The following is a 26,008-nucleotide window of genomic DNA, read 5'->3' on the forward strand; positions in this document are numbered from 1 at the left end:
AACCTTGGTATGTAATTAATATGGCAAAATGTTATTAATCATATCCCACATACTACAGAAGTAGGTGTGAGCTCCCAAATGTGCAAAATAACCAGGGAAAATCATCTGTGTTTCTGCATTCTTGTCAGGGCGATGGTAGTGACTAGAACTCAGGTTCCCATTCACACCATACAGTTAAAGCACTATGATATCATTTTGATCAGTCATAAGAGCTGTTTGTTAAGGGTGCTAGGAGTTGGAAGGAGGTCCCTATTCCCCTCACAGAATGTCAATTCTGAGTGGTTTTTCTGGGGGGTACGCATACCCCTAAACATTTTGTGAATCTATGTTTGGCCTCATTGAGGGGCAGCATTTAAATATGAGCAGGAAAATGAGAGTACCCCTAAACATTTTTTTTTTAGAAAAATGGGTTTAACAATCAATCCCTCTTTACAGCAACTCAAGAGTTGCAGCTCTGTTAAGTGCAACAGGGGCCTCCTGACAATGCTCAGCATCTCTAATGAACTACAGCTCCCAGAATTCCTTGGGGGAAGCCATGAGTGCTAAAAGTGCTATCATAGTGTTTTTAAGTGAATGTGGCCTCAATAACCCTCACAGCCCACGAAGCTTGGTGAGTGGTGACAGAGTCAGTGTCTTAAGTCAGTGTAACGTTCCTCACGTGCTCAATTGATAATACTGGGGTGGGGGAAACTAGTGCGCCTGTGGTTTTGCCTGCAACTGTGGTCTATTTCTTTAATGAGAGAGAGAGAGAGAGAGAGAGAGAGAGACGCTGTTTCATAACTGACTGGCAGAGCAGCAAATGAAGAAAGCTGGAATTAGGGTGAGGGATCCCCCCAAGGAGCTAACACACAAGAAACTGGAGCAGGCTGAGGGTGGGAAAAAGAGAAAGGGAGGACGAAGCACAAGTGCATAAACGCAGAAGATTTGGGGAGGGTCACATGGCCGCGCGCTGTTTCCTCTGCCCTTGGGTTGCCCTTAATTCTCCTCCTCCTCCTCCTCCTCCAATTTGGAGCTGCGTTCGCCCACTCCGCTTCTGCCCCGGTGCCTGATTCCCTCGCCTGAAAGGTCCCTTCTCCACCGGCCCCGGCCTTATCGATCACGTTAATGGTGCTGCTGCTGCAAGCTGCAGCTGCCGGCGCCTGGAAGTGCTGCAGCGTCTCCGGCTCGCCTCCCCTGGAGCTGCATTGCTGTAGCAGCGCGCAGGCACCCACAGAGTCACGGAGCAGCCGGCGAGCCGAGGGGGGAAAGGAGCCGGGCGGCGAGGCCACCTGACCTGCCCCGCGCCGCCTGTGCACATTCCAAAAGCAGCCCGTTCCTAATAAAGAAGCGATGGGGATCCGGCACCGTCTCGCGCGCCTTCGGCTCTTCCTATAAATACTCGCCCTGCAAAGAAAACAAGCTTCGGTTGCTTCTGTCCTGCCCGCCCCAGACTCGGGCTGACCGGCAAAAAACCCAAAGCAAACCTAACCAAAGCAAAACAAACAAAAAGAGAGAGAGAGAGCCGTCGCCGTCGCCGCCGCGGGAGGAAAGAGAAGCCGAAGCAACTGCAGCCCGAGAGCCTGAGGCGAGGAGCGCCCCTCCTGCACCCGAGCTGAACCGGCGAGATGCCCCGAGTAGATGCCGATCTCAAACTGGACTTTAAAGATGTCTTGGTTAGACCTAAGCGAAGCAGCCTCAAAAGCAGAGCAGAGGTGGGGGCCTTTCCAAACGAGCATGCTTTTTTCCCTTAATACTTCGCATCTAACTCCGGTAGATAACCTCTTTTTCTCTTGGTTTTTGCATTTCCCAAGTTAACGGGTTAATGAGCTCTGTCTGTCCGCTTCTCTCCCGCCTCTTGTCTTTCCCGCTGCGGCCCCGAATAAAGCAATTCAGACCCCCCCCCCCATTTGTTACCTCACGGGTGAGGTTAGGTGGACTCTCGCGTACTAAGATAAAATCACACGGCAGGCAGCACCCCCCCTTCTCCTTTGCAGGAGCTTTTGCCTCCTTGCAAGGAAAGAGCCCTTGCAAACGTGAAACGTGAGCTCCTCGCTTCCCCCCAAGAACTGCTTGTGCTGTCCTGAAAGGGGCATCTGCCTAAAACGTTTTTAATTGTTGTTGTTGTTGTTGTTCCTGCTGCTGCTGTTACTTTGCAAGAAAATACAGTGGATGGAAGAAGGTGACCTAGAGTTGGGTAGAACTGTGCTCGGAATTGTTTTGCAGAGAGGCGCGGAGAAACTGCCGGCGTGACACATCATTTGCTGGCTAATGGGTGAGCGGGAGGGGGGCCCCGGTGACTCAAATTACAAGCCATGCATCGCAAGCCTGCAGTTTCCAGGGAAAGTAATATCAGGGAGAAGATGTTTTGTGAGGACAAGGCAGGTCAGGACACACATACACAACGGAGGGGAAGGCAAATACTTTTGTGTTTTTGTAAATTGACAGCCAAATTAAAAAAGCTTCCATTTTTATTTTTTGAAACTAGCTTGAACTTTTAGCTGTAGCTGTGTGTGTATGTGGTTGCAAAGCATCAGTTTATGGGATGTTCCAACATCTAAAGCAGATTTAATTAACTTTTAAATATAAATTGACATTTAAGATCCCATATTAAATAAGACTTTGAAAAGGGTGTGGGTGGGTGGAGGGAGGGGAAGAATAGCTACATCCATGAAGAATAGGTCTGCAACATAGATCTTGCCATGGTGGCTAAATGGAACTTCCATGCTCACAGAAGGAGTGTGCCACTGAATGCCAGTTCCTGGGGGGCAACAGCTAGAGAAGGCTGTTGTGCGCCTGCCTTGTTTAGTTGCCCAGTTTGGGTAGCAGGATGCTAGGCTTTGATGATGTGCATTTGGTCTGATCCAACAGGTTTCTTAATGCACACGCATACAGTGGTACCTTGCGTTACATACGCTTCAGGTTACATACACTTCAGGTTACAGACTCTGCTAACCCAGAAATAGTACCTCGGGTTAAGAACTTTGCTTCAGGACGAGAACAGAAATCGTGCTCTGGCAGCGTGGAGGCAGCAGGAGGCCCCATTAGCTAAAGCGGTTCTTCAGGTTAAAAACAGTTTCAGGTTAAGTACGGACCTCCAGAACGAATTAAGTATTTAACCCAAGGTACCACTGTACTCAGGTTTTCTTCTGGGGGTGGGTGGGTGGGTGGGAATAGCTTGGTCAGCTGTCAATAAAAGCAGCAATCTTCTTCTTCCTTGTGTTATTAAAACCCCTGAAATCTAGTTTGTGGTTGGATAATTCACACCATCATATTGGAATGAATGCTTTGTGACTGCAGGCTGTGTAGAGACATCTGTTCTCTGACCAGCAACCATTGCTACTGGTAAAGGCATTTTCAAAAAAATACTGCAGGCATTTTATCTCTGTAACCAGAATAGTGTTGTAGGAAATCCCTCTGGAATGTGGAGTTGCATATCTGTTGACCCAATAGGCTTACCATGACCTACATGGTTTGATCTACCTATTAACTTGGAACAACATTCCACAGATAAGTGGCACTTTTGTATTGCCTATTCTATGGGGTACTGTAAGGACTCAATAAAAGTACCCAGTTGTTTTTTAAATGAGAAAAATTTAAAACCAACTTTTTGTAGCCATCATTAACATAGATTTCAATGGAAGAAAGTTTAGGCTGCTTTAAGATATACATGCCATCAGGTGTTTTGCATCTACACCCAAAGTGTTATATGTAATGTTTCCAGCTGCGTATATCATACAAGTAAACGAGCCAACAGCATTTTCCTGCAAAATAAGGCCACATGCTTATTTATTTTGGTGTAATGGGTAGAGCGGTTATTGCATCCAAGTAAGAATTCAGTCTGTACGTATTTACTTTAGAATAAGGCTTCAATCCAACCCCTATTTAGGCCCTATTTCATTTAGGATTTTTTCAGAGTAAACATGGTTAGGATTGTGCTGACTTAGAGCAGATTCTCTGAAATAATCGGTGTAGGTTAGTCATGACTTACAAGTCCATTGATTTTAATGGGTCCACTCAGTATGACTTAGTTGGCTACCAATCTATGGGTTGTAATTGTGTATAGAATTGGGTAGCATGTTTGTTTAGGATTGACTTCTGTTTTGCTTGCCACATTCCGTTCTGAAACAAAGGAGAATATTCTAAATTAAGGGATATTTGGCTGCCTAGTTTGACCCTACTGCTTATGGTAACATGCAAGTTGCTTTCTTAAACAATTTCACAATGGTAGAAGGTAGAGAAAATGTGGGAATTTAGCTACAGAAGTTATTGGTAATTAGAGTAACTCTGAATATGCTGCTTCTGTCTCAGGAAAATGAACACTAGCTATTTGTACAATTCATAGGAGATGGTCCACAAGCTAGCTCTCAGATGTATGGGATAAGAGTGGGGAAGGCAGGTGTGATCCTGCTCTTAGATCAGGCATCCCCAAACTCGGCCCTCCAGATGTTTTGGGACTATAATTCCCATCATCCCTGACCACTGGTCCTTTTAGCTAGCGATGATGTTGTAGTCTTAGATGTTGAGTTGAGGATATTAAAAGGGGAGAATGCTGCAAAGCAGGGACCCAAGAGCTTGTATATATATATATGTGGGTAACAAATATTTTAAACCTTTTCAACTCAGCCATTTATATTTGGTTGGCTATTGTATTAATTCTAGGTATCACTTTACTCATGAGTTAAGAGGGAGGCAGACATTATGTCCCCCTCTGTGACTTCTGTTTTCTTTTAATTCCTGACTTGTAAGGATGAGCCTAGGTTGCTGCCAACAAAAAATCAGAGAGGTTGGGGAGACATTGGATACAGGTTCTGCTTGTAATGAATGAGGTCCAGCATTATACAATTACCTATTAATTATATATTTGGGAGATGCATAGTCTGCTTATCAATACACTGCTTTTCAAGGTAGAGAACAGCAGTTAACAGAAAATATAATAGTGTTTTCACATCATCTTGGCTAATAGGCCGAGAAGCGATAACAATAAAACCATCCCAAAACTGAGGCAGAGCAACAAACAAAACCATTAGGCATATTAAACAGCAACAGCCTATTTGAAAAGACAAACCTATAAAGGTTGTTTAAAAGAGGCAATGTCTTGTATGGAACAGGCAGCTGGTTCTATAATCTGTGGGCCACCAGGCTAACTGATGATTCAACGGAGCTGGATTTTATTAAGTACATATGGAAAAGATGCTCTCTCAAGTTACCTGGTGGGTGGAGTATAAAGCGGGATAAAAGTAAAAATTGAATTTATCCTGATAGTAAATTGGCAACCAGTGTAGCTCACATAAAATTAGTATTGCTTCCTGCATCTAAGCCCTGTAATCGAACATGGCTGTTGTATTGTGGACCAGTCACAACTTGTGAACAGGCTTGAAGTGCGGCTCTCTGTATTGCAGTTTGGATGGAAGGTTACTAGGACATGCAGTATGAGGGTCAAACCATTCTCTTTCATGAATAGGGGTAAGCTGTTGAAAAGGCCAAGGCTGATAAAATGCATTCCTGGCCAGTTTAAGCATCCAGAAGGAGACCTTGATCCCAAAGCACTCCCATACAGCAAACAGTCCGAACCCTTTGGTAGCATTTGCTAAGACCCCTTTGGTGTCTGTGTGTTGATGATAGAGCTATGCATTAAAGGCCTTCGTTCAGCCCATTTGTGGGCAGGGAAATTGGGGGCCGTTTCACCAAATTTGTATAGAGTGAGAAGAAATATTGCAACAATTATTGGGGATGGAGCTTACCATTAGTGGTGGCAGTAGCACGGCTTTTTTCCTTTTTTCCTAAAGGTTTGTTGTTGTTGCTACTTTTCATGCTCCGTAATGACATTGGGCTGGTGATTCCAGCACATTGTGTGTTGGAGTGCCAAGTCTCAATTTAAAAAAAAATGGTGAAGAATATTTGGCGAAAACTATTCAAAGTGGGCATTTCCAGCTCAGCTCTAAGTGACTTTGAGAATTTCAGGTCCTTAACTTACATTAGACCAGTCAACAGCTTAAATGGGATGTAGTAGAAAACTAGAAAAAAGGAACTTGATTTGACCATCTTGAGGACATGTTCCTAATTGGATAAGCATTAAATCTGGGATTGGCTTACTTAGAAATACAATTTTGCATTTCCTTCCTTTTATATTTACAATCTTAGGCCTCAATTCTACATTTAGTGAATCCCCCCCCCAACTGAATAGCGTATTAAAGCTGTATTTCTTTGCTGGTACAAAAGACTGATTAAAATATGCATTTATTTTTTTACAGGTGGATCTTATGCGTACTTTCACATTCCGTAATTCTAAGCAAACCTACACTGGGATCCCCATTATAGTAGCAAATATGGACACAGTAGGCACTTTTGAAATGGCACAGGTTATGACTAAAGTAAGTGCTTTTTAATTCTCCTGCAAAACGGAAAGAAAAATAAAACCCTGAAGTGTGTTACCTGAGCTGGTCCATTGTTTCCAAAACAAACAAACAAAAAACATATTTGAAGCAAAATAATTATAGATTCCAGTTTTCTTTTGACTTGCATGTGTTGCAAATAGGCAAAGTAGGAGCAAAGTCAAGTACTTCTAAATACCTGTTAAACCATGGATATGACAACAGTGTCTCATACTGAATGTAAACAAATTGAGAAAAAGACTACAAATTGAAAGTGGAGACACTATATGTGCTTTTCTTTATTTGCTTGTTTTGTTACACAAGAAAATCTTTAATAAAAACTAATTTAAATTAAAAAAAATAAGATGCTGTCAGGGGCTCAGGAGCAGAAGCACAGGGGAGAGAGGAAATGGAGAGCGAAGGGGAGGGATCCGAGGGGAGCGTAGGGGAGTATGACAGTGACCCGAGAGATTCCATGAGCTTCTCCAGCGAATCAGAAGATTCCCAGAAGGGGGCGCCGATGGTGAGGGCAAGGGGGGTCCCAGAGGGGACGCACCAGAAGCAGGGGGCCAGCGGAGACTCCCAAGGCAGCAGCGGGGGATCAGGACCAGCTCCCCCACCAGAGCGCAGTGGGGGGGAAGAGTCACATGTGTCAGGGCCAGCCTCTCCTCCAGCAGGGAGAGAAGATGAGTCAGGGCTGACCACGCCCCCATCGGAAAGTGGGGAAACGGAGGGGAGGTCAGTTCCAGCTAGCCTCCCCGAAGGAGGGAGTAGTGACAGCAGTGTAACGGTCAGAAGGAAAGTGGGAGACTCGGCGCGCGCGCCAAGTTCAAATGTACAGGTGCGCGGGACAGCAGGAAACCCGGATTGGGAGCCAGGTCCTAAAGCCCGACGGAGGGAGGGGGAAGAGTCAGGGGACTCAGCGTCAGAGGAGTCTAGGAAGGGAGAGACCCCGACGGGCAGGCGGACCCAGAGGAGAAAAGAACAAAGGAGGAGGTGGAGCAAGGCTAGAATCTTAAACTGGTGTCAGGGGGGAGGAGATTCAGATGGAGCTTCGGCGGTCTAAGGTTAGAGACGTAGCGTTGCACGCTGCGCCTGTGGAAGTGAAACTGAACTTCAATAAAGACTTTTATACTAAACAAAGAAGCAGCGTTGGTCTTCTGTGAGCTGGGACCTCGGGCAGCGCTGACAGATGCCATAACATATTCTTGCTTTGTAGCCATGTAGTCTTTTTGTGGGCGTTGCTGCCTGAGATTGTAGGGTAATACCTGCTTTCTTTTTTTCTAGTATGCAATGTTCACTGCAATTCACAAGCATTACTCTCTGGAACAGTGGGAGCTGTTTGCAAGCAATCACCCAGAATGCCTAGAGGTATATTTTCACACTATTAATTATTAAGTGCATTTACTGCTTTCTAAAATTGGGAGTTTGGGGAAAAACTGCACACATACAAAATGGAAAAAGAAGAAAACAACATGTATTGGTTGCAAGAAATGGTTTTGTAAGGGGAGCAGTGTCTTTCTTAAAATAATTGTGCTAAGTGGTTTATTCAGCATTCCTATGGGGAATATAATATATATAATTGAACCATTACAAAGAAAGCTTAGCTGTAGAAAATGTTCATAAAAGTTAGGGGGAAAGTGTGTTAACAAAACTTTCTCCAGTAAACTAAGAACGAATGGATGGGCGTAGCCAGGATTTGTGTTGAGGAGGGGGCAGGACTTTTGTTAGGGGGGCAGGACCAACATGTTTGGTCAGTTAGTTAAGTATTTATATTGTTTTACTTGATGGGGGGGCAGCTGCCCCCATGCCCCCCTTGCCTACGCCCATGAATGAGCATCTTTCTTTGAATAACATTACAGTAAGAGGGAACAGTTAATGAGATTTTTAATAGAATGTTGGCAGTGAAATTGAAATGGATGAAATAGGTATGGTTGCATTTCAACAAAATTAGACTGGAGCCAGGGAACATAATTCTGTAAATTCAAACCAAGACTGGCAAACATATATTTGATGCAGCAATTTTAATCAGCCCAAATGTCATTATGATAGATTATGAAATTCTTTCTGAAACAGCATGCACTTTGAGAATTAGGGCCCAGGCAATAAGATAGAAGACAGATAACAGTGCAAAAGAAAGATTCCCTGAAAACTTTGGTAATACTTGTGATAAAATACTTGGGGTGGGGGGAGAATGGGATGTTCTGGGACATTTTTTTCAGAGCAGGAGTGAAGATACCATTTGCCAGGGCACCAGCATCACTGAAGTGAATGAGGTGATAATGAAGTTTTCAAGTTTGTGTCAGATTAGCATAGAGTAATTTAGAGAGTGAGGAAAATAATCCAGGCAGGCTAGATATGTATTTCATTTTATTTGATGGCACTAGCCTAGTGAAGCTGCCTTATACTGAGACAGGCTGTTGTTCTGTCTAGCTCAGTATTGTTTACCATGACTGGTTCCACTCTTGTTTTACTTCAAGTTGTTTTTTAAATGCCCTCTTCCAGTGAGTAGGAAATTCAATTCCAAGTTCAGTTTTGTGTGATGGTGTGTTGAGGAAATAAGAGGGCTTAAATCCTGTTGATCCATAGCTTCACCATCATATCCCAGCACACCCTTGAATTGCCCAGTTTTCCCCAGTGCTGACAAATGAATATTTGTGGCAGGACTCCTTCTGAAGTCTTCTGCTAGGGAGACCTCCAGTGGTGCGAATGCCATCCTGCTGGTGGCCTCCCTCCGTCATGGCAGAGCACCACTTAACACTGCTGCCAGTGGCTCCATAGCTGGCCTTTGGCTGCCTTTTGGGTTGCTATGATACCCATCTTTAAACTGTGGCTTAATATCCTGGCTTCTGGGTATGCTGTTAACTGTAGTTCGCACATAATGTGAAGCTATGGCTAACTTATGAGCTAAATCCTGGCTTGTTTTGGAATGACAGAAGTGGCTAGAAAATAGGCTTGTTTGCTGCAGAGGGAATATTAAAAACAGCTTGAAAAGAAAACTAAAATAGAAAACAATGTACAGTATTCAAGACAATGTTGTAAAGGACCAGGGGAGTGGGAAATGAACTAAGAAAGAGTTTGGATATGGGACAGAAGCTACCAACAATTTTTCTTTGCCAACATCACTGAACACAAACAGGAGTTTTTATAGATAGAAAAATTTTAAATGGGAAAGAAAGGAGGACAAAGTGTTACGTGCTCCAGAGGAATGAATATCATGCATAGATTAGCAGACTGCATAACTAGGAATGGAAGCTTTTGATTAATTCTCAGACCACAGTTCCAAGCTCCAGAAACAAATTCTAACTTCTCTTACATTGCACTCGATCTTCAGATTTGGCCAATTCTCTTCCCCCAGCCTGGAGGTATACACTAATATTTTATGGTCCCAGTTGGCTTCCTCTCTCAAATAGATGCACAGAAAATGCTCTTGACCTCGTTTCAATAAAAGCTGCTGATGATCACTCCCTCCCTCTCTTTCCAGCATGTAGCTGTGAGCTCAGGCAGTGGCATGTCCGACTTTGAGAAGATGACCAGAATCATAGAGGCCATTCCCCTTATCAAGTACATTTGCCTGGATGTGGCCAATGGTTATTCAGAATACTTTGTGGAGTTCGTGAAAGCTGTCCGCATCAGATTCCCCAAGCACACAATCATGGTAGGTGTGATGAGGAAAGTGGAGAGATGGATGGATTTAATTTGGTGAGATGTTTTCTTGATTCAAATAAGTGTGTTTCATGGAGGATGGCCTGGTGAAGAAGAGGACAGGGTTCCTGCATCTGTAATAGTTGTATAGAAGAAGGAATTTCAGCAGGTGTAGCTTGTCACCTGGCCACTCCAGTTTCAGGCCATGCAACTGCTGCAGTCCCACTATTTCCACAGAATTGAATTCTTTATGCATCCTTCTATTAAATATCACTATTGCTGTCATTCCCATTCCCAAATGGGTTCCCAGGATTAGAGCGCAGTAACTATCATCCAGCAATGTGACTTGGAGAAAAGGGGCTGTAGCTGGAGTGTTAGAGCAGGTGATCTGCATGAGGAAGCTCCCAGGTTCAATATCCAGAACCTTGGAGAGCTGCTGCCAGTCGGTGCAGACAGTACTAGGTTTGATGGACCAAGGATCTAGCTTCCTAGGCTGTTCAGCCATGTTCTTTTTCAGCCCACGCCCCCTGTTGAACTGCAGAGCATTATTAAACTCAAGGGATTTTTGAAAGCTGCTTCTTGGCAAGAGGATTTGGCGATGGGGGAATGCTACGTTAAACTACAAAGTTTATGCATAGTTATGGAAAATGACGTGTTGAAGGTTGCCTAGAGTGGAATTGCAGCATAGTGCTAAGGTAAATGTTCCATCAGCACAAGGATTTCTGCTTGTGAAATGGAACGTTCTCCCTTTCCCTTCTCCCCGTGTGCCTCCTAAAACTGTTATAGGTGTCCCCCTCCCCCATTGTCCTCAAGGAGCAAAATGTCTTTGGTTGATCCAGGGCATAAGTTGGCATAAATATCATATTACAGTAATCACCCCCCCACACACTTTAAATGAGTGTGGTTGTTTCGGAAATAAACTCAATTTCTTCATATAAACAAAACTGTATATGGAATTATTGAATAACAACACTAATAACAATAATCCCATTAACCCAAGCATTTGTTCAGTGTTTCTTTCAACTTTGGATTGATGTTCTTGCCTGTGTTTCAGGCAGGTAATGTGGTGACTGGAGAGATGGTGGAAGAACTTATTCTATCCGGAGCAGACATTATCAAAGTTGGAATTGGACCAGGTAAGCTGATGGGCAGTGCACAGTGAGAGTGCAGTTTTATATTTATGTGCCTGGGATGCTTGTTTCTGCATTCATGTTGGGTATATTTATTCTCTGAGGATTTATTTATTTTCCTATAATAATCCTGTGGACCTGGGTAGCCATGACTCACCATGATGTTGGTATAGTCTAGCCTTACATTCCATAACCGGGTGCTACTTTTTCTATTTGGATATGGGGTTCAGAGCAAAAATGATGATGCTACAGAGAGTTTGGGTTGAGGAGATTGTGTTCCCCCTGCTAAGTTAACTTGATTGTCTCCTGCCAGAAGTCAGTGATTAGCCCAATGGCTCTTGGCAGATTGCATCTTCTGAGCCTTAGATCTCTATATGCGAAATGGGACCAGTAGTATCCTGTTTTTCTGGGTCACTATAGGATGAATAAAACAAGGATTGCCATGTACTTTAAACACTAAATCACCACCAGTGATTTATTTATTCTCATGTGCCCAGTGATCAAGCTGTGCTATAGTGTTTCAATGCCATGAAATAAATTGTCCATCTTTCAAAATTAAAAACACCTTCAACCAGAGGTTTTCAACCTTTTTGGTTCCACACCTCCCTTGGCCAACTACATTCTGGGCTCAGGAGCCCAGTTATGTCACCCCTTGCCTAAAGAGCTGGCAGCCTCTCACCCTTTTTCAAACACCCTCCTTTGTGGAGTGTTCGCCTCTTCTCTTTCCTTGGGAGTCCTCTGGGCAGTTGCTGCTGCCACCCCGGTCTCTGAGCTCCCCCCCCCCCCACGCCAAAGAGAGGTGCCTCCCTCCTCACACTGCCTCACAGGGGCCTATGACTTGTCTGACCATTGCCAGCAGCAAGGTTTGGTGGACTGGCTCGGCTCCCTCGCCTGCTTGCTTGCATGCTCTGAGGCTGCCTCAGCTCCTGGCAACCAGCACCCCCTGGCCAGCCCCAGAGGCACCATTCACCTGCGGAGCTTGTAGCCAGGGCTGCTGCAACAAAGAGCCGTGCAAGCCTTTGGGAGGCAGAGACACGAGAGAGCATCAGACGAGGGAGGGAAGGAAAGAGGGACACAGGCCAGTGTTGCCCATGGCGCTCCTGACCATCCTTCAAGGCACATCAGGGTGCCATGGCACACTGGTTGAAAACCACTGGTTTAAGCTGCACCAGTTAGCCATTTTTTGGAAACGGTGGCTCATCTACCCAGACCTCTTCATCCACATGAATTGGAGGGGAAGCCTCTTTCCTGCTGTCCTATCATTTTTAGGCAGAAATTAGTGGGCTCATCTTATTGTTTCACTTAGATTGAAAGCCTGTGGTGAGCTAGAGTGACCCCAGTGCCCGTTTTCCTGCCTGTAAAAGTCTTTAGAAACCTTACTTCTTTAAGCCCAGAAATAAGACATCAATGTAAGCCAAGCATAGTTTGAGCTGATGTAGGCTTAACACTTCCAATTTATTAACCATAGATCATGAGGAGGCTGCATCTTGGCCTGCTCCCACCCCCCACCCCCCCCACATATCAATTTCCCTACCCTTCCATTGCCAGCTCTTACAAAATCATGCGTTCTAATGGCACTTGCAGGATTAAGAGGGAACTCTGGTTAGCATTAACCACCAGTATTGCTGACGCAATGCTTAACTGTAGTAAAAGCTTGCAGAGGAAGGGCAGAGGGATTTTGTACAGAAGAGGGAAGGGGATGTGCAACATTGTGACCTCCTGTCCATTTCTTAAACATGGCCGAGACGTTGGGGGGAATGCAAAGCTTTTGGCAGGGTTCTCCGTTATATTTGGTTTAGTAACCTGTTTAAATGTAGGCTAGATGATGCCACGGTCAGGTGGATTAGCAGCTGATTGGCAAACTGGACATAAAGAGTGGTAATCGGTGGTTCCTCATAAAACTGGAGGAAGGTTCCAAGGGCCTTTTGAATTCTATTGGGCACCTTCTGTGGAGTCAGGTGCTTCTCTTGCAAGTAAAAATTTGGTGTGCCAGTTGAAAAGGAAAGAATCTTGCAGCTGTGTGGGCTGTCTTAATGACAGAGCTGCTCCCAAAGGGGAGAAAGACACCGGTGGTTTCACCTGCCCTAATCTACAAGATACCATAGCTTTGGTTTCATCTTTCCATCTGTTTGTTTTCAATGTCTAGGATCTGTGTGCACCACTCGGATAAAAACTGGTGTGGGTTATCCACAGCTGAGCGCAGTGATTGAATGTGCAGATTCTGCTCATGGACTGAAGGGGCATATAATATCCGTAAGTATGATCTGCAGGAAATGCCATAAATAAGGCAGGGTTATAGAATGACATCCCAACAAGAAGATGTTAAGGAAACCCTTTCCGCAGTCATCTCTGACCTCTTGAGACCTCTTGAGCTCAGGGGTGTTTCAAAGGCATGAGTTAGAAACTCTGGCTCCTAACTTCCAACTGCTCAGAAATAGACCTTTGAGTCATGCCTTTGTGTCCAGTAGTTAAACCCTGTTTTGTGAACTGACTCCTTAGGTAGCAAAATAGTCTGTGAAAGTGCATATCTAATTTATGCTTTCCAAGAGAAGAGGGATGTGTAGCAGCTTGGTAAGGAAAAAGAGCCTTAGTCAAAAAATAGTGATATGAGGTTGAGGTGCCATGAAGTTGACGTTCAAGGTTTTGATGAGTTCCAGTTTCACAAGGAAGTGAAATATCTTTATTTTCTAAGGAGCACCCATGTTCTAAGTTGTCAAGCCACCCACAGGGACAGCGCACCCCGTTTTGCCACTGGAGGTGAAATGGGATCTGCTTCCCCACTCCACCCTGCCACTCACCCTGCCTCTGCGCCACCTGCCTCTGCCAGCGCCACTGCTGCACCACCCGCTCCGCTGCTGTGCCACCCTGCCGGTGAAGTTGTATTGGCTCTGATTCCCTCTGAGATCTTGAGAGATTTGGGTGAGATCTCACCGAAAATGGCACCAATGCCGGCACCGCTTCTCCAGCAGAGCAGGTGAGGCACCTGCAGAAGCTCCGCTTTCTGTCACCTGAGGTGGTTGCTTCATTCCGCCTCATGGCTGACCCTGGCCACTCACAATTTGAATTTCATATGGAAAGAGTGCTATTTAACAAACACAGCACATTACACATTTTAAATAAGTTTGCAAGACTTCTACGATATGTCTTTAGGAAGAACACCAATTTATGCCTAGGTCTCCCAAAGGCCTTTCCCCCTTGGTTATCTGGTGTTTGCATTAGATGACGTTCTGGTGTTGTTTGGTTTCTTCCTGAAGTTATTTGTGCCCGTTAATGTGTCTGTGATTGAAATAAGACTAAACAACTGTCTCATCTTAATTTTCTGCCCCTTTGAAGCAGACACAACTGAATCTCCTATTTCATAAACCCTGCTGGTTTTTAGGACAACAAAAAAGATTATTTTTCACAAGTTCCTATTTCCTCACCTGAGCTAGTTTTCCATGTCAGTTCATATTTTTGCAGATAAATAATATAAGGGCCTTCATACCCTTTTAAAATGCCAGATGAGGAGCCAAATCTTTTATGTATCTCTCAGAATTGTAAAGATTGTCTCAAAAGAAGAATTGGTAACTCTATAGTTGCTTTTGTTGTAAGTGGTTGGACTCTGATGACTGCTTGGGGCATCCAGATCCCCTAACAGCCCACTGGTAGAACGCATGATCAATCCCTGGCATTTCTAGTTAAAAGAATCAGGTTGGAGGTCATGGGAAACTAAGAGACCAGAGAGCTTTGGCTAGTCAACAGTTGAGAATACTAAGCTAGTTGACCAGATAATCTGGCCTAGTATAAGGCAGCTTCTTGACGTAGGAGAGATATTTTCTTCTGTTACTGACTGTAATTTTTGCATCTCATTGCCATTCAACTCCCACTTCATATTTTCTCTGTGTGCATGTGTGTCTATATGCATTGTTACAAAAGTAAAGTTCCACCCCCACACTCTGCAAGATTCCCGGGGGTTCCAGGCACTCACCCAGGGTCTGTGTTGTTTTGGAGAATAGAGACATGGCGGAGACTGTTGTAGCTTTAAGAAATATGGTTTATTCATTTAGTTACACCTTCAGCATGCGTGGAGAGAGTCCAGTTCTTACAGCATGGTCATTTCAAGAGGGTCTTGTCCCCTCAGTGATGCAGCCCTGGAGTCCAAGGCATCTCTCCCAGCCAGCCTTCACAAGATAGATCCCAGTCTCTCTTCTCCCTCTCTTCTTCCCAGCACACCATGCTCAAAACTCTCCTGTCGCTTCGAACCCACACCCCACCACTGTGGCAAGTTGGCAACCTCTCTTCCCAGGCTCAGGCTCTCAGATGGGCTATCAACCCATTTTGTCATGTTAATGCCTCTATCTCAGGTGAGGCCCTGGCTTGGGAAGCAATCTTAGCCTGTACTTTTCCACTGACCTCCAATCTTCCCCTCAATACTCCAGATAATCAAAATCCTACCATTTATTAATTTCTAGTGTTTAGGGGGGGGTCGCCCAAATCTATAACAGTATATATTTCTGAACGAAGTAGGCTTTAGTTCTTGAAATATTTCACATGCCATAGGGCTCTTTGTGCCGCAGCAGACTAAGCCAGTTACCCTCTGAAAATGTTCTGTGATGATCTGTTATTTGGTCCAAACCTGTAGCAAAAAGCCAGAGTAATGATGGAAAAGCTACCCAGTTAGTTCCTATTTGGTTTCCTCCTATGGCAGCTCAGCAAAGAACCAAGGAGTCAGCCGTCATACTTTGTAGTGAGCCCCAGCTACAGTGGTGCCTCGCAAGACGAAATTAATTCGTTCCGCAAGTTTTTTCTTCTTGCGAGTTTTTCGTCTTGCGAAGCACGGTTTCCCATAGGAATGCTTTGAAAATCAATCAATGCGTTCCTATGGAAACCGCCTTCAGACCAGGTCCGGGGACAGTCTGTCCCCCGACCTCTTCTGAAAGCTGGGGGGGGGGGGACAAGGGCTTTTCTTCCCACCGCCAGCCTTCAGAAGGCTGTTCTGAAGGCTGGCGGTGGGAAGAAAAGCCCTTCTCCCCACCTCCCACCCCGCAAGCTCCGGGGACAGGAGGGCTTTCCTCCCGACTAACAGCATTTTAAAAGCCCCCAGGACAGCGGAGACTTCTCCGCTGTCCCGGGGAGATTTTAAAATGCTGGCGGGCAGCAGCAAAGCTTTCGCTGCCGCCCGCTAGCATTTTAAGATCACCCCGGGACAGCGGAGAAGTCTCCGCTGTCCCGGGAAGGCAGGCGGGGGGGAGCAAAGACTTCAAAAGCCGTCGTGATAGCGGAGAAATGCGCTGCGCTTCTCCGCTATCCCGGGAAGGCAGGCGGGGGGGGGGAGCAAAGACTTTTGCCCCCCGCCGGCCTTCAGAAGAGGTCCAGGCGGTGGGCGAAAGTCTTTGCTCCCGATGGCCAGCATTTTAAAAGCGGTCCGGGATAGCGGGAAAGCGCAGCGCGCTTCCCTGCTATCCCGGACCGCTTTTAAAATGCTGGCGGTGGGGAGCAAAGCCTTTCGGCCCCCGCCGGCCTTCCTGGACCTCTTCTGAAGGCCGGAGGGGGGCGAAAGGCTTTGCTCCCCACCGCCAGCATTTAAAAGAGGTCCCCGGAGATTTCCCTATGGGCTTTCTTCTTGCGAAGCAAGCCCATAGGGAAATTCGTCTTGCGGAACGACTCAAAAACGGAAAACTCTTTCGTCTTGCGAGTTTTTCGTTTTGCGAGGCGTTCGTCTTGCGAGGCACCACTGTACTTAGGCTGAGAGGACAAATTGCTGGAGACACGTGACCTGCTGTGGAAAAGAGGCAACCTCAGGGTCCCTGCATCTTCTAGTAACGTATCTTAGAGCAAAATATGTTCATGTCATTGTACTCTAGTATTCACCATCTCTGCTCCACTTTCAGTGTTCGAAACTCCCATTGTTCTAGGCGCATTTTGCGACAGGGAATTTCATGAGGGCGAGCATTTTCTGGGCTCTGGGCACAGTACTGAGCCTAAGATTTCAGATTAAAACTGCAGAGTGGAAGGAAAGGAGGACTTTTTTCTGCCTTCCCACTCCCAGCTACTCTCTGAAGACTGGAGAAGAGACCCTCTTAAGAATATTAGCAGGGTGGGCAGGGGAAGGACTAGACCAGGGGTCTGCAACCCGCGGCTCCGGAGCCGCATGTGGCTCTTTTACACCTTTGCCGCGGCTCCGGGGCGGATACTAGCGAGGGGAGGAGGCGCATTGTGCGCCCCAACACTCCCCACTGTGGCGGGCGCTGTACTGGCTGTGACGTCGCATGGGGGCGGTGCGTGCGTTAGTCACGCACCGTCCCGACGTCACCTTCCTGCCCGCCCGCCCACCCGCTACATTGTAAGGGGCATGTACGCTGGTCACTGCATTGAAAGGGGGCATGTATGCTGGTCACTGTTTTGAAGGGGAGTGAAGAACACACACACACAAAAAGGTAACTTGTTAATTTAACGTTTATTTCTATGAGGAGGAGTAATTCTGAGAGGTCAAACAAAGAAATAATAAAAGAAAGTGACAAAAAAGTTATTTTTATAATAACGAGTTTTGCGGCTCCCAGTTTTTTTTCATCTTTGTATTCTTGTTCTAAAAAATGGTGCCTAGACATTCCATTGTTGCGCCCATAACCTAGGTTTAAGGTGCCACTTAGCTCCTAGCTTTCATATCTGTTTCTGACACTTTATAAGGAAAAGGAAACCTGAGGCGTAATGGTGCCGTATTACACATTTTGCTTTACTATATATTATTAGGGAGTGAGGAACTGCTGCAAGGATGTTGGAGTAATGGCTAATCTGGCTTTAGTTTAGAAAATGTGAGAGCCAATTCCTACATGTCTTTGAGGCCTACTAAAATCAACATGAGGCGACTTAACTGTGTCAGTTTGGGAGACTGAATATATTTTGAAGTGCCCTCTTGTGGCAAGAGCTAGTATTTATCATGCCAGACGGGAGTCCCAGCCAGCATTGCTTTGGAATAGGGTACATTCAAACAACCTGCCCTTCCAGCTGAAACCAATTTGATAACCATTTTGTGGAGGTTCCACAGTATCCAAAAGTAGCAAAGCCAGCTTCAGGGCTGGGGAATATTATAGAACCAAGAGATCCAAAGTGTTTAACTTCTGGCTCAGAAGTTGGAATTGGCTCTGCATTCTGTTGATGGGTCCCATTTAGTGGTCTAGTCTGGTCACCACTTTTTAAAGGATAGAAAAAATGAGGAGTATTTAGAGGATTTGGTAGAACGCTTATCTGCTTCTTGTATGTCTCTGCATTAGTATTCAGATCACTGTCAGATATTGGTTAGATGATAGACTATGTTAAGAGCAGTGCCTCCTGTCATCACGTCTCCGGACTGAGTATATATTCCTGCATTTTTCCTCCCCACAGTTGAAGAAATGAGAATTTCATGAAGGCTTTAGTTCTATGAATGTTGAAAAAACTGAATAAAATCAACCTGCAATGGTACAGTAAAATTGTGCCTCCTCCCTCCCATGTAGTTTCTTTAGCAAATGCCACTACCTATGAGGAGGCAAATTAACCCGTGTCTGAAAAGCAAAGTATTCTATCCCTCTCTATTTGAAGGTTAAGTATCACATATTATAGGGTATATGCATGTAGCAGCCTATGAATGGATGGATTAGCCGAGCAATTTGCCCAAGGAGATCTGTGCTCAACATGGGACGTTTTCTTGGTCCCCTCCTCCAATAGCCCTCTCTGATGAAAAAAAACAAAACCATTTAAGTCTAAACATAGTGGCCTAAGCCACATCTTTTGGTAAACCATGGTTTATGGCTTAGTGTGAATGGGCAGCTTGCTAAGGCCACACTGCCCAATCACTCCCAATTCACTTCTCTGGGGTGAGTGGAAGCAGCAAAGCCTGAGATGCCATGTCTGAATCTGGAATTGTGGTTTCTGTCCCCAAAGAAACATTGACCCTAAAGTCAAAATCTGTTCTTTGCTTTCTGATCATACTTAATTCAGGAGAAACAAACCCATTGTCCTTCTAATATGGCTTGTTACTCCCACTTGCGCCAGAGGAAAAGTGAGGTGCCTGCCACAAAACCCTGCTCATTCATGGTGAGCCACAACAGCAGTGGGAGACCTTTTTGGCCTGGGTGGGCCAAATCTTTATCTTCCTGTTCCCATGGGCCAGCTTAGACAGGTGCATGGTTATTTCATTCCAAACAGTTATCTATTGATATTGAACCGTTTGTGGTATTGTTGGATACAACTATTGGGCTACAACAAATGCAGACTTTGACACTGACTTCTCTCCCTCTTTTATGTAGGATGGAGGATGCAGCTGTCCAGGAGATGTTGCCAAAGCTTTTGGTGAGTATTGTTTGCTGCTTGAGAAATGTGAAGAGCATTAGGACCTACTGTCTTTCTGATTAAATATTTCACCTCCCATTTATCTTCCACATAACTCAGAGGAAGCAGATTGCAAACTACTTTGCAGACTGAAACTGGCCTAGTTCACACGTACTAATTCAAACCATGGCTTAGCTCAGAAGTGGAAAACTGCATCTGGCTAGTGAGCTGAGTCTAGAACTGCCCCCACCCCTTGTAGGCTATTTTTGATAGGCAGGTAGAGCTGCCCACCTGTCAATCATCTGGCTTCATGTGACATCAGGTGATCACACTCCAAAAGAAAAATCAGGAGTGCATCCAGGAGTGTGCAGTCATGAGTGTGCTCTTCCATTCTAATTAAAGCTGGGACTGCAAGTTCTTCCTTTGCAGCCACAAGCCACAGCTGCAAAAAAGGAATATTGCTTTCCTGGTGCGTTTCCACCATCCTGCTTTCCCCACCACCTTGCCCCTCCATGTAAGCAGCAGTGACTCAGCTGTCAGGTCAGGCAAGTGCCGCTGCTCCACCAAGCCACCTGCTGTTGGTTGACACAGGATACAAGCTACATGCAGTTACATGATCTTTGTGGAGGTGGGATAATGATGCTCACTTCTGAATCTGTTGAATATGTGCCAAAGTGCTGATTCTGCACCCTCTTTAGGCTGCAGACCTAACCCGCCTTATTTGGGAGTAAGCCTTAGCGAAATTCAACAGGACTTCTGAATACACATTGTTAGGTATTGCACTGTTAGGGTTTATCGACAGCTCTTGTCCCACTGCTTTTCCCTGGGGAAAACTGCTTTTTAGTGCTCAATTGGAGCAAATGGCAATTCAGGTTTTCCCTGGATTAACATTTCCTCCGATTTAGAGCTAAAGAGCGGGTTTTCCCTGGGAAAGGAGTATGACAAGGGGGAAAACCACCCAGACCCATGCTTTCTAGGCATGGGACAAGAGGAAATGAGGGTGACCCCTCAGTTTGGTTAAAATCCTCCCATACCAGAATAATTCAATTTGGTGCTTCCCCCATGTTGACATCACTCATTTCCTTAAAGCTATAGCTAAGGCTATTCCAACTTCTCACTACATTTTAAGCAGGCAGGGGTGACACCTTGCTACTAGAAAAAATGGCTTTATTTCAGTAGGAACCTTTCCTGGAATTGGGCAAGCAAGAAACTACTTCAAGCGGTTCCACTGTTTTACTTTCTTAAGCTTTGTTTTCCCGAAACATAATCTAATTTCATCTAAACGCAATGAAAATTGTGCCACCTCCCAAAATGTATGGAAATACAGATGTTAGATCTTGGCATTTGACTACAGTAATAATAATAATCATAATCCAAGAACAGAGTTTGCCCTTGGAAGAGGTCTAGCTGCAGAAAATGGGAAGAAATGCCAGAGGTTGGGACGATAGCTGTCTTTCATTGGCGGAAGGATTCTAGTTGAACATGAACAACAAAATTGTTACGTCTTTCTTTCACACAGCCTTTATGATGGTGGCATGGAAGTTATTTCCAAATGGTGAGGCAACCACATTTAGCTCCTGTGATGGGAAGTTTCACTAGTCTCTTATTTGGGCCAAGGAACACAGGATTCTCATTTCTTCTGATCACGTTCTTATGTACATGCAGATACATGCCAGCAACATTTCATTAGTCTGGATAGCTCAGTTGGTAGAATGCTGCTGATAATGCCAAGGCTGCAGGTTCAATCCCCATATGGGACAGCTGCATATTCTTGCATTGCACGGGGTTGGACTAGATGATCCTCAGGGTCCCTTCCAGCTCTACAATTCTGTGATTCTCTTCTCCTGGTTCTCAAAGTGCGGAGAAGGCCTTCCTTAGGAAGCAGTTGGGTAGAAAACATATATGAGCATTTCTGAACCAATTTCCATATGCCCTCTCATGTAATCCAAGTCCTACTTTTTTAAAAAGATAAAATTCCCATGAATGACGAGGTTTCTTTTATTGATACACCCTGGCCAGATAGGAATTGCATTTCAGCTGTGCTCTCTTTTGGCCTCCTTTGCTGCACACTCAACTCTTTCTTTCTATCCCAGGAGCTGGTGCTGATTTTGTGATGCTCGGGGGCATGTTTGCAGGACATGACCAATGTGCTGGAGAGATTATTGAAAAAAACGGCAAGAAGGTGAAGCTCTTCTATGGAATGAGCTCTGACACAGCCATGAAGAAGCATGTGGGAGGTGTTGCAGAATACAGGTACCAGCTGCACTCAGAATTTTGGCACAGAATTAAGTTCCACTCTTCCAGCTCCCTCATTTTTGGATGTTGTCCCTGGCAGCAAATAGCGGAGATCTAAGTGCAACCTGTTATTGCCAGCAGGCGCCATGGCTGTATCCCTAACTCTCTAGTACAAGGGCAATGAATCCTCGCTTAGCAATCAGTCTGGAATTCAGACCAGTGTCTTGTAAATTGAGGCAGCCTGATTATATGGAATGGCCAATCCAATGCAAGAGAAATGAATGCTTAAGCCTAATGGGTTTAGTTGTGCCTTTGTGTGGTATTGTGGCACCTGGCTTCTAGTTTATTACAGAATGGATTTATTTTTTTTCTCTAGCAACACACACCACACCCTGTGCAAAGCACAACTGTCGGACAAGAACCATACACCCAGTTTTGTCTACTAAATGGGAATAATTTAAATCAGTATTCAGGAGATAGCATCCCCTGGTTTCTTTTGGCTGTAATAGGGATCTCAGGGTGTAATAACATGTTTGGGGCATCAGTAAGCTGTCACCTGTATTTCCTTTCAAAGCTTGTCTTTCAAACAAGTGAAAGAGCCCTTGTCAGCTAGTCCAGACTGCCCTAGAAATTCAGACTATATAATTTTGCCCCCGTTTCAGATTAGTGTTTCATATTAACTATACTGAAGATGCATAATCTTTTCCCCCACCTGACTAGAAGAAAGTACCTCAAGAGAGGCCATGATATGCTCCAGTAAATGTGATTTTCTCATCCTGGAGCTGTCAGGGAGATTGGATCAGCTAATAAGCACGTTACGAAGGTTTTCATAAGCATAAAAAACTCTGTACAGACTTAAAATTACTTTTTGACAGCATTTTTAGAAAATTGCATTATCAGTTTTAATTTTGTCTCCTCTCCCCACCCCTTTACACAACAACCACCAGCACAACACATTGCTAGGGGTTGCCTTACCAATCTAATCTTATTTGGGCGGTGGGTCTTGTACAAGCAAAAATAACTGTTATGTGTTTGGAGGCGGCTTGTGCTGTTGAAAGGCCCACATCCAGTGCATGTTAAGGAAAACACTTTAAAAAAAAATTGCTAGAGAAATTTGATTTTTGTTCATTGAGAAGAACGCCTCCTACTAGTGCAAATCAATCTGCCTTTACCTTCAGAGCGTCAGAGGGCAAAACGGTGGAGGTGCCTTACAGAGGGGACGTGGAGGATACCATTCGTGACATCCTGGGCGGCTTACGGTCTACCTGCACCTACGTGGGAGCTGCCAAACTCAAGGAGCTTAGTCGAAGGACAACTTTTATTCGGGTAACTCAGCAGCACAGCACAGCTTATTAGCCAAAGAGGAAAAAGCTGTGGGGCTGTAAAACGTGCTGTCTGTTCTCCCCCTCTTCCATTTTTTGGGGGGCAAGATGGCTTCTTGCTAGCATACTTCAAGCTAGAAGAGGAAGAAGGTTGATTGCCCCCCCAAAAAAAGTTTGTTGTAGTGGTGGGGTTAAGCCTAAGGAGGTCAAGCCATACACTTCAGCTATGTCCATGACGATTTATTCTTTGTTCAAAATACAGTAGCACTCTATTTAAATGAGAATTCTATAGTTTGATCTAGTCAGATCTTCATTCTGTTGGAACAGTTGTTACCAATATGAGCAAACCCACCTAAGCTTTATACAGTCAACTGACCGGTTTCTTCTGCTCCTTTAACATGGTGCAGAAGTCAGAAAAGCCAGGAGAGCAACTGTGAAAACTAGAAGGTGCTCATTGCCGGAGTGTGGCCCCAGCATGCCAACCTTCGGCCAACACCTCTAGAACTAAAAAAATAAAATAAAATGCTGCTTTTCTCTGTGACATTAAGTACTTGATTTTTAATGCGTGCTGATATATTGATGTTCTTAAAATTGTTGATTAAATAGTTATATTAATTTTATTGCAATGCTTTGCTGGCAGAGACATTCAAACAAAGGAAATGGACATGTCTTTTATATTCATGTAGGATATTTCCAAGATAATGGTGGTTGCTATATTTCTCAAGATTCCTTTGGTTAAGGACAGAGGACAAACATCGGCTTCATATATATTTTTTGGTTCCTACTGTTCAGGGCCTGATTAAGCCACCTCCTTCCATTTATCAAAGATCAAGTGTTTCCAGACACTACAGAATACTTGCAGAGAAGTTGTAAGTGGAGTTCTGTAGTTTTAGGCGCCAGTCAGCTCCACAGCTCCTCATAACCAAGGCCTTTCAGATAAGGGGCAGTGTGGTTATGACCTTCAGTCTGGAACTGCCGGTTCACTGGCTAAGGTTTGTTTGTTTTTTGTCACGCAGGCCTTCTGCTGCTGTGACTTCCTTTTCCTCCAGTATAAATGATGGCTGCCTGCCTCTAACATTAAAGTGCTGGACAGTCAAATTACCAAGTCCCAGGGTGCATCTGCTTCACTTTCTTACATGAACGTGAACAATTGCATTCATAGATAGACAGGGCAAAACCTGCCTTCCCTCCTGCATTTGACAAGGAGCTCAGAGGCGCTTCCTGCTTCCGTCTCGGAGTTTTTGTAATCCACTCCCTCCCTTGGAGTCATTAGCAGCCTTCCTTTGAAAAGCCAGTTTAAGCTGGGGTGGGTAGAAAGGTAGGAGTATGCCAATGAAGAAATGTAATCTACTCGTCATTTGCTGATTATTTTACTTTCATAGATGATCTAATAAGTAAAGAGAGAAGCGAGCATACAAATGTACACACTAATTTCTGAACTGGAACAGTGTCTTAAAACCACAGCAGAAAAAGATAGCAGCCTAATTTGCTAGCAGGTTTGAATTTTCTGGGATATTGAGAGCTACAGCATCACATCTCTGTTGTACTTTTAAAGTACTCATTCCCATCCTGGAAGACACTGCAACCAACTATACTGAAGGTGTGTGGTCTAATTATATATTACATTTTAGGAACTTGCATTGGATTTTTTAAAAAAATGTCTCTTCATTCTCTCCAGTATTTCTTTATCTTCTAATCTTGAGACTTTAAGGTGCAGACAAATGGTCCTTTAGCAGTTGAGACAGAAAATTTCATATTACAACAGGTCCTTCCCTGTCAGCCCTATGGACTTGACTGCCGTCAAGTCTTTGATACAATAACTGGAGTAACGAAATTGACAGCTTGTACATGTGTGCTACACGGAACTTGACAGTGGATATGCGTAGTTGCTGGGCATTCACAACTACAACATTTCCAAAGCTGAACACATGCAAGTGATCTGAAAGCACAGTGGAAGTTTTTTTTTTTAAAGGAATGATTTTTAAACATCAAAACTGAAATCTTGAACCCACACTTACTGAAAAGTAAGTTTTACTGAAAAGTAAGTTCCACTGGAGCTTGCTTGTGAGTAGTCATTCATTGATTGTGTTTTGAAGAATAAATTTTCTCCTTTGGGTTGATTTAAATATAAAACCTTGGGACGCGGGTGGCGCTGTGGGTAAAAACCTCAGCGCCTAGGGCTTGCCGATTGTATGGTCGGCGGTTCGAATCCCCGTGGCGGGGTGCGCTCACGTTGTTCGGTCCCAGCGCCTGCCAACCTAGCAGTTCGAAAGCACCCCCGGGTGCAAGTAGATAAATAGGGACCGCTTACTAGTGGGAAGGTAAACGGCATTTCTGTGTGCGGCTCTGGCTCACCAGAGCAGCTTCGTCACGCTGGCCACGTGACCCGGAAGTGTCTCTGGACAGCGCTGGCCCTCAGCCTCTTGAGTGAGATGGGCGCACAACCCTAGAGTCGGACACGACTGGCCCGTACAGGCAGGGGTACCTTTACCGTTAAATATAAAACAGGAATATGATTCTTAAAAACATACATTCTCTATTTGAAACAAACTATTCCTAACATTCCTCCTAGAACAGAATCACCTTTCCCATTGCTTTGCAACACTTGATACGTTTGGATTTGGTTATGTTTCCACCATCATTCTAAAAGTGTTAAAATTCTGCAGAATGGAAATTTAGGTACGCCTGCTCCCACCCTCAAATTGGCTGGACATCTCTCATGACCTTGCAATGCAATGGTATTTTAAAACCAACGTACCTGCTTAAGACACTTCTGGTTTCACATGAAAGAGAACCAAGAAGAGCAGCTGAAATGACCCGCTTAAAAAAATTATTTAAACCTAATTGAATAGCATGTGGTGAGATTGTACTAGATGCCTGTGCAAGCAGAGAATGGATGCCTTACAAATAATGCATATATATCTGGTAGAAATGTGCAGATACTTTTTAAATCAATGTAGAATATTGCATTGACAGGAAAAGCCACACCAGGGAGGCCAGTTCTTACATTATTGCAGTGGTGTGGGAAGCAATTGCCTTA

General features: G+C 44.7%; 1 protein-coding gene across 1 annotated transcript; it reads left to right on the plus strand.

Moving 5' to 3' along the window:
* Positions 1 to 683: 683 nt before the first annotated feature.
* On the plus strand, positions 684 to 24,616 carry GMPR (guanosine monophosphate reductase). The gene is given in 10 exon segments (XM_053396841.1): positions 684 to 1,724; positions 1,726 to 1,749; positions 6,231 to 6,350; positions 7,638 to 7,721; positions 9,835 to 10,008; positions 11,050 to 11,131; positions 13,272 to 13,378; positions 19,390 to 19,432; positions 21,505 to 21,664; positions 22,825 to 24,616. Coding segments are annotated over 10 exon segments (1,092 nt in total). The 5' UTR covers positions 684 to 1,604; the 3' UTR covers positions 23,003 to 24,616.
* Positions 24,617 to 26,008: the final 1,392 nt, after the last annotated feature.

The sequence above is a fragment of the Podarcis raffonei genome, chromosome 7 (genome assembly GCF_027172205.1).
Source record: "Podarcis raffonei isolate rPodRaf1 chromosome 7, rPodRaf1.pri, whole genome shotgun sequence".
Lineage (NCBI taxonomy): Eukaryota > Metazoa > Chordata > Lepidosauria > Squamata > Lacertidae > Podarcis > Podarcis raffonei.